The sequence below is a fragment of the Emydura macquarii genome, unplaced genomic scaffold, assembly GCF_026122565.2.
Source record: "Emydura macquarii macquarii isolate MOO-44397 ecotype Brisbane River unplaced genomic scaffold, CSIRO-AGI_Emac_v2 contig_691, whole genome shotgun sequence".
Classification (NCBI taxonomy): domain Eukaryota; kingdom Metazoa; phylum Chordata; order Testudines; family Chelidae; genus Emydura; species Emydura macquarii.
In genome coordinates this window covers 8,680,341-8,688,662 of record NW_027130828.1, presented here as the reverse complement: position 1 = coordinate 8,688,662, position 8,322 = coordinate 8,680,341, and the positions used below count along the sequence as shown (strand labels likewise).

Here is an 8,322-nt window from a genome sequence, read left to right as displayed (position 1 = left end):
CCCTGCTAATCAAATCTCTCTAGTTCATATGGTAACAGATATTAGCTCTGCTTTACAGATGGGGAACTAGGGGCCAGCCTGATGCTAACTTACCCAGAATGTGGTGGAGCTGGGAGCAGCTGCCACAAGTCCTGACCCCTCCCCTTCCTTGCTCTCGGTGCTGGATTCAGTGACAGTTGGCTAATGCAATGCTACTTCGGGGGATTAGCCCAGTCCCCTTTTGGGGGAGAAGTAGATAGTTTGCTGGCAGCAGAGCTGTCTCTGCTCACATCTGCTAGCAGGTCTGCTCTTTCAACAGGCTAGATTACAGTGACTCAAATCCTATCACTCCCATCAGCTCCTCACTCTTTCCCCAGCAATGAAATATCACTCCCCTATTTGAACAAGGACTGGGAAGCAGGGACTGCAGGCTTCAGTCCCTCACTGCTCCTCTTTTGGCCGATGAGAACACAAGGGCTTTACAGGAGCAGTGCAGACCTTTGTCAGTTCCCATTTCACTGTTAGGCCAGCACATGAAATCAAACTGCACCAGCCTCCTGGCTGTGACATCGGCATGTTGGTATTTTATTGCAAAGACTAATTACATGGCTGTGTACATGTCACACCATTCAGTGTGCTCCAGTGAAATTGTGTTACAAAATACATACATATAATACAACCAGCTGCAGTGATCACATTCACACAGGGGCGTGCTTGAGAGTCTGATCCCACCTGGAAAAACAGGGCAGTTGACCCTGCCCTGCCTTTACCTTCAGGAGCGGGCACGTGTGTTCAGGCACAGAGCAGTACAAACGCTGAGTGGGCAGCTGTACAATGGATAGGGCAGTGGGAAATAGCGAAGGTGGGGTCAGTTTGCCTTTGTCTCCCTGGGGAGGGAGTCAAATGCACAGTCTCGTAGGGAGTTAAAGGGGGTATTTCACAGTGACTGTTCACCCTGTAGGATCTTCTGGAGCCAGGACGCCCCCATGAGATTGCATCATTTAGGCACTTTCTGCCGTAGTTTAGTGTAGTGTAGATGCAGGGAATGCCCTAGGTTATGGTTCTGAGCATGCGCTCTGCCGGCTGATCTGCAGAGCGTCCTTGCCTGGAGGTGAAGGATCGCTTCCTGCCAGCCAAAGGGGAACCGAGGTGCAGGCCTTCCACCATCCTACAATAACCCACACGGAAGGGGGGGGGACAGGTTCAGCTGCCTCACGGAGGCTGGAGGGGTTGTTAGCAGCACAGCAGTGCAGTCGATCATTCAGCCTCCGGCAGAGGAGGCCCAGCCTGTTAAGTGCTGTGCCTGGCAAAGCGGCCACTGAGACTCGGGGTAGCAGGAGCAGCGGAGAGAGGAGAGGCTCCCGCAGGGCAGAAAAAGGGACAGATGCCCTGAACCCCTGCTTCAAGGAGGCCATGGCTCCCTTCATGTGCAGGAGGAGAAGGTGGGGCAGGGAAAGCACCCAGCGCGCTGGCCCACGCAGCTGTATGAACACACACCCAGGCCAACCCTCAGGGCAGCAACACTCCAGAGGAACAGGCCCTACCTAGCCCATTCTTGGATAGAAGCCTCTGTAGAAGTTGCCACCCATCCCAAAAGCAGCAGCTCGAGCCATCCAGCAGTCTCTCCTGTAGGGCCAGGAGAGAGCAGGCAGGGCCCATGAAAGGTCAGCATGCTTTGGACACAGTTGTGCTGTCATAAGAGCATCCTGCATCCCTCCCCATGTTCCCTGCACCATGACACTACTCCTGTTCCCCCCCTCAACTGTGACAGGAAAGGGTGCCTTAGCTTTCCTCCCCATGTGGCTTGAGTCGAAGCACAGATGAAACATGCATTTCAGGTGGCAACTTCCAACAGAGTCCTGCAGTGCTAGCACCTAAGAGAGAGAGAGCTCCCAGGGGCTAGCAGCTGCTGTGGGCCTGCGCCTGAAAAGTCCTCTCTCTTCCCAGAGTTGGGGGGACGGGGTGTTACACCAGCATTCCTACAAGACAGACGAAGACACACACACAAAAGAAATGGGCCTGGGGCAGGTGCATAAAACAGGGGAAGTGTTTGAGCAGCTCTAGGACCGAAGAGCCCCCTTTGGTTAGTGTTTCATTCAGTGATTTAAAAACGTGGCTTTTCCTCTCCCCTGCTGAAGCAATTCCCTGTTAGTGATATAGAAACAAGGGGGTGTGGAAAGGTACCTACCCTTGCACACAACAGAGCCGCTAGGAAGATTGCTCCCAGCAACTTTAAATACAAGGGGAGTGCGTGGGGGGGAGTTAGTAAAATGTACAAGTTTGACTGTTCTATTTACAATCAATAAATATTGGGGGGAAAATTCAGTAAACATCAGGGGGTTTCTTTACAAAAGTCTGCGCATGTCTCTGCCTCCCCTCCATATTTCACGGTCAAATGTTTTTAAAAAAGTCTTTTTAAAGCCCATGGTGAGTGGCACTTTCCGGGGGCTGGGTGGATGGAGCCAGTTGCGTTTAGCCCTGCATAGCTGCTCCTCTCCCACCCAACCAAAAAGAAAAAGTCTATTTACAGATGTTTGTACAGAAATTGGCTCCTCCCCTTGCTCAGATGGCAGCTCTGGCTCGTCAGGGTGGGTATTTTTTGCCTAGGAAGAGACACTGGCATTTGATCTTTGGTGCAGGTTTGAAAATGATGGAGCACTGGAGGAACACGGGAGTCCAACCCGGAGGATTCAGAGGATCAGTAGAAAGAAAACAAAAACAGCCTTCCAGAGTTGAGTCACCAAAAGCACCTGCCAGGTCATCACACCCTGAGAAGGCTCCGCTGATAGGATTACAAGTCACATGGGGCAGGGACTGCGTTTTTTCCAGTTGAATTCCCCATTAGGAACAGTCCAGTGGCAAAGTGCAGCTCCCCAGAGGCAGGTGGACGCACAAAATGGTCCCGCTGCCAGTTTATCCCAGGAGAGGAACGAGGAGCTGGAGGTAAAAGGACTCCAGGGCCTGTCTTAGCACAGGAGGTGATGCACCTCGGAGAGCTGACATCCCAGCTCTTTCACTCAAGTGGAACCCACCACCGACTCAACAGCTGAGCACGCTAACTCCCCGCACGTGGCCGTCCCAACACGTGGATCAGGAGGTGAACGGAGCCCTTCGCATGTCATCCTCTTCTCCACTCTTTGACAGAAGGCACCTAAGGCAGAGAGGCGGGTTCCAGTTCTGGGCATCCCAATGGCCACAGTGGCATCGCATGTCGGAAGGAGTTAAAAACCCATCCTCCGTGTAGAAAAGAGACCTGATTGAAATGCAAGCTTCCACTGAGAGGCTGAAGCCACCCCTCAGTGAGCGAGGGGGACCTGGGCCCAGCCACACGTGCCTTCAGTTCCAGCAGAGCGTGTCGCCCTTCCTCGCGGGCAAGGCTTGCTCCCCTCACCCAGGACGGGTGATGTTAAGACAGGCGAGCAGCCAGGCCCAGAGCAGTCTGCCCTCAAAGCGCGGTCAGTGAGGGGCATAGCAAGGCCATGGCTAGAAGATGCCCTTGGCAATCTTCAGGCCCTTCTGCTTCATCCTGGGCAGGGTAGAGCTGGAGCCGTGCTTGATCTTCACACCCTTGGAGAAGCCCCTCTTCTTGAGCACAAAGTCGTAGTTGGCGGCGGAATTCATGGCGTAGAAGACATTGGCGTTGTCGGGGATCTTCAGCTCTGCGAGGACAGAGTTCAGTTAAATCACCTCATGCTCAGCTGGGCTCTGGCTGCCTTTGCGGAAGGGGAAGGGGCACACAGCCAGGAGCCGAGGCAGAGCAAGGTGGGACTGCACAGGGGACACGGGGAGCTGCTAAGTTCTAGCCCCAGCTCCACCACAGAAGCTGCTCGCAGTTAATTTTGGGTGAGGGCTGCAGCCTCAGCATTTCCACCAGCAAAACGGAAATAGCCCCACCTCCCCAACCGGCAGAACAGCCTGGGGCTGCCTCACCACCGCTGGGAGGGACCACGGGGAATCTCTCCGGCTCTCATCACCGTAGCATCTGGACGATAAAGCCCATTTTTACAGATGGGGGAACTGAGGCACACAGACTGCGACTCACCCAAGGTCTAACAAGAAGTCTATGGTGCAGAGGGAACTAGATCTTGGTCTCCAGGGGCCCAGGCTGGCAACCTGAGCACCGGTCCATCCTTTCTCCTAGGAGGACTCTAGGGTAATGTTCTCCCCAGGAAGTGACAGCAGAAGGAGACGCTCCGCAGTTCCTTCCCTGGGGGGCACATTCCCTTTAAGAAGGGTTTGTGGAAAGCTCCATCTCAGGTTATGCCTACCCAGCTGGCAGATGTACACATGCTAGTGCTGCTCGGGTTCGCATGCTAAAATAGCAGGACAGCCCATGGTGGGTTAGCCAGCTGAGTACAACTCTACCCGAGATCCTAGGAACGTATTCGGGTCATTCACCCAAGCCACCAGCTGGGCAGATGCAGCCTATGCTGCTGTTTTCGTCGATTCCAAGGCCAGCACGGAGGGTCGTGATCATCTAGTCTGACCTCCTGTACAAGAAAGGCCATAGAACATCCCCCCAATAATCCCCAGAGCAGATCTTTTAGAAAGACATCCACCCTTCATGTGAAAAGTGTCAGTGATGGAGAATCACCCGACCCTGGGTAAAGTGTTCCAGGGGTGAATTTCTCTTACTGTTCAGTTCATGCCTTATTTTAGGGCACTAGCTGAGCTGGGGATTACACCTCCCAGCTGCTGTGCAGACATACTGCCAGCGTAAGACAGGGCAGCTCAGGCTGTGCGGGACACTAGAAAGCCCTAGAAAGGAGGAGCCACAACAAACTCAACAGGAGCCAGACCCAAAATGTCACAGAGTTCAGAACCGGTCCCAGCCAGCTCGGGGAAGCAGCAAACACTGGAAACATCACCAGGACGGCTTGTTCCTCTCGGCAGCTTCTCCAGCTGGGTGTTGCAGCTCCGAGGGTGCAGGCCAAGCAGCATAGCTGCAGAAGGACTCTCTCTGGGCCGGGTAGTGGTTCCTGTGAACTGCACCAGGGTTCCCCGCTCCCACAGAGGGCTGTAGGGGCACACTCCACCCCGGAATGGGGTGGAAGGCTGGGGTGACAGCCCCATACCTTGAACGGGTGGCGAAGAACAATACTTTGGGGTGCAGTTCATTCTAGAGTGCAAGGACTGTCTGCTTAGGGATATCCTCACTAGAGTAGGTGGGGCCAGTCAGGCCCCAACGGCCTGGCCTCTCCTGCAGAACCCCTACCTACCTCTTTCCTCTGAGATGATCTGAACGAGCTCGTAGTCCTCCGGCCGGTCCCCATCCAGGTTGTGTTTGGCCATAGCCTTGCGAATCACCACAGGGGTCTTATCCTGGCTCGTCACCTGTGAGGGGAGAGCGCTCATCAACGCAGGGGTCGGGGGCAAGGACCCAAAAGCTGCTGCAGTGCCTCCGGTGGAGCCCACCCCCCCCCGCCTGTTAGTGCAGCAGCAATCCCCTCTGTCTGTTCAGCTGCAAGCTTTGCCAGTGGGTGCCACGCATATCCCGTATTCCCCCAGGACGCTCTGGTATCAGGCAGGGCTCTCCCCTAGCACAGAGGAAGCCCCTCCCCCCAGAAGCACTGTGGGTACCAAATGCTCACCAGGATGCTTTTGTACATGTTGCCGTTGTCCACGGCCAGGCTGACGCGGATGATGCAGCAGTCGTCGACCTGCTGGTTGTAGAGGGGAAGTGAGAGGGAGGAGTAGCTGGAGATGCCCGAGACGGAGCGCTTGTGGGTGCGCGAGGCCGTCACTGGGGTGGAGGAGACCGAGGAGGAGGAGGCACTGCTGGAGCCGGAGCCGATCCCCGACGTGTCCAGAGAGGAGAGTGAGGTGCATTCCCAGAACTGGGGGGAGGAGGGATAAACACTGGTTTCAGCACCTCAATCCAGAGAGGAAAGGGGTGTGTCCCCCCGAACCATGCCCCCAGGGCCAAGAGGGGAGGAGGCTCACAGAGCGCTGGGGCAGTGAACTCCCAATGACAGTGCCCTCTCATGCCCTGGATGGGTGGGAGGAAGTGGAGGGAAGGGGAGAGGAGGGGACGGGCTCTAAACCTCCCATTTGCTCCAGGTTAGAACCAGCCTGTAGGAGAAGAGTGTGAGAACCCCCACCCCCCAGGGCAGAGGCGGGACTGCAATGGGCGCACCTGGCTCCTGATCCCCTGGGCGTGAGGAGAGCCCAGCGAGCCGTCCCGTACCTTCTTCTCCTGGCAGTCGGGGGACTCGGGGATGAAGCTGATGTTGATCTCCTCCACGTCTGAGCTGCTGGAGCCAGCTGAGGTGACGCTGACCGAGTCAGCCGTGTCCCCGCTGCACAGGTACTGCCCGCACTTGAGCTGGTCGAAGGATTTGGAGTGGGAGCTGGTGCTGGTGCAGGGCTCAGCGCTCGGCACCTGCCGGCTGCGGGAGAGGGGGAGAGACAGACAGGGTCAGGAGGGAACAAAGCTGACGTGCACTGCGCATCCGGGGCACCTGCCCTGTCCCACGCCCCAGGCCCAGCTCCCTTTGCTCTAGAAAGAGCCCAAAGGGTCTGGTGCCCGGCCTGCCTGCCCTCCAGCACGGTCAGCTACATGCTGTAACCGTCAGCCCTCCCGCCACTCAGCGACAGCCGCTCACTCCTCCCGCACAGCCCCGCTGCTACTCTCACCCCGATCCTTCCCAGCCCAGATGTGCTAACGCCCCTCACTCCTGGCTTTCAGCCCTGCTCCCGTCCTAGGACCCCCTGCAGCCTGAAGTGCAGCAACCCCTGCTATTCCAGTCCTGAGCCCCAACATCTGCCGCTGCACCCCCTAGCCTCCCACCCAGCTCTGCCACTGCACCTTACTCCTGGCCCGCAGCACCCTTAGCTGCCACCCGTGCTACGCCCCTCTCTAGCACCACAGCTTTGCCTGGCTCTTTCGCTGGCTGTCAGAAACACACGGCTTCTGGCCCAACCAACGCACAATCGGGCTCTCGGCCGCACTCCCTGCTCGTCACGCGAGCCTTTGCTGAGGCATCCACTGGGGCAAGGCTGGGCCACCAACTCGTTCCCCTTTCCGAGCCAGTCCTGCTGCCCTGAGGTGGGAGGCTGAGGCCCTGCTCAGCCTGGCTGCCGTGCGTGGTCTCACCCAGAGCACTTGGGTTAGTTTAAACAGACGTGAGGTCAAGGGCAGGTGGGCTGGAGGGAGAAATACCAGCCAGCAGCTACCCAAACCAACCCCCCCTCCTCTCGGCTGGCCAGGCAGCTAGCTCTGGGCGGCCCATTTCTGCTCTGGGTCCTGGCAAGAAGGGGAGATGGGAGACTCACTCGCTCCATCGCTTGATGATGCCTGTGTTTTTCTTTGCCTTCAGCGTGTTGCTGGCCGACTCGGACAGGGGCTCGATCTCACACGAGAGGCTATAGCTGCGAGAGGGGAAGAGAGCAGAGATTCAGCCTGAGGTGAAGCCTCCCGACACAACCAGCCATATTCACAACACAGGGGCAGGAACAGAGACTGCAGGTTTCTGGCAGGCTCAGGAGTTGGGATGCAAGGTGGGGTCTTGGTCCAAGGGGGGTTTCACCTGGGGGACCGAGAAGCAGCACAGCTAAAGTTGCAAGGGCTGCCCCTGTTCTGGGGGGGAGCGGGGTCAGTCTGCTGGGTCACCAACCCTACACCCTTTCCCAATGCTAGACTTGCATGATGTGTTGGGGTTTGCAGGGAGGCTGCCTGGGGCCTGCATACACTGGAGGGGACAGAGCAACCAGCCTAAGGTCTCAGCAGCTGGGATCTGAAGGAGACAAAGGGTCGCTCTACAGCTTCAGGCAACAGAGTGTCCCAGGGGATGGGGAGCAGCAGCTGCAGACACCCCTGTACAGGACAGTACAGCCCTGGCTCTGGGAGCGTAGCCAGAGGAGGAAGGTGCTGGGTCCCTGCAGAGAACCCAGCAGCTAAAGCCCCTGGCTCCGGACACAGCTCACCTCTCAGCTTCACTCAGCCGCTCCACGCCGTGGAACCACTCCACAAAACGGTCCTCCTGAGTGAAGCTGTAGTTGTTGCAGGCCGACTGGAGCAGCTTGATCTGGGCGATGACTTCAAACTCCTGCAGGGAAGCGAGGCAGAGACAGAATGAGGCCTGCTCCTGCTGGCTGACCAGACCCCCACACCCCTCTCCCAAACAGCCCAGCCCCGCGAGGCAGGGGTGTCTGTCACACGGGCACCCCACATGGAACCACAGAGTCCTGGGGAACCCCCCCAGCCAACTACTGGAGTCTCGGTGCTACAGACTGCACGGGCCAAACGGGAGATTGAAAAGACCAGATGGGAGCCATCCCCAACTGGGCCGGCGTCTCCGAGGGACCCCAGCTATAAGGACGCACGAAGTCAGCCCCTTTCTT

General features: G+C 57.2%; 1 protein-coding gene across 3 annotated transcripts in view; it reads right to left on the bottom strand.

The window, feature by feature from the left end:
• Positions 1 to 124: 124 nt before the first annotated feature.
• RALGDS (ral guanine nucleotide dissociation stimulator) overlaps positions 125 to 8,322 on the bottom strand; it is a 103,763-nt gene continuing 95,565 nt past the window's right edge. For 2 of the 3 annotated variants that reach the window (XM_067541890.1, XM_067541888.1), the window contains exons 13-18: positions 7,906 to 8,027; positions 7,255 to 7,350; positions 6,116 to 6,368; positions 5,571 to 5,816; positions 5,199 to 5,313; positions 125 to 3,638 (exon numbers count right to left, since the gene is read on the bottom strand). In XM_067541890.1, the coding sequence (XP_067397991.1) occupies positions 3,463 to 3,638; positions 5,199 to 5,313; positions 5,571 to 5,816; positions 6,116 to 6,368; positions 7,255 to 7,350; positions 7,906 to 8,027 (1,008 nt within the window). In that variant the 3' untranslated portion in view covers positions 125 to 3,462. The remainder of the gene's footprint in view (positions 3,639 to 5,198; positions 5,314 to 5,570; positions 5,817 to 6,115; positions 6,369 to 7,254; positions 7,351 to 7,905; positions 8,028 to 8,322) is intronic. The other variant, XM_067541889.1, reaches the window with a different exon arrangement.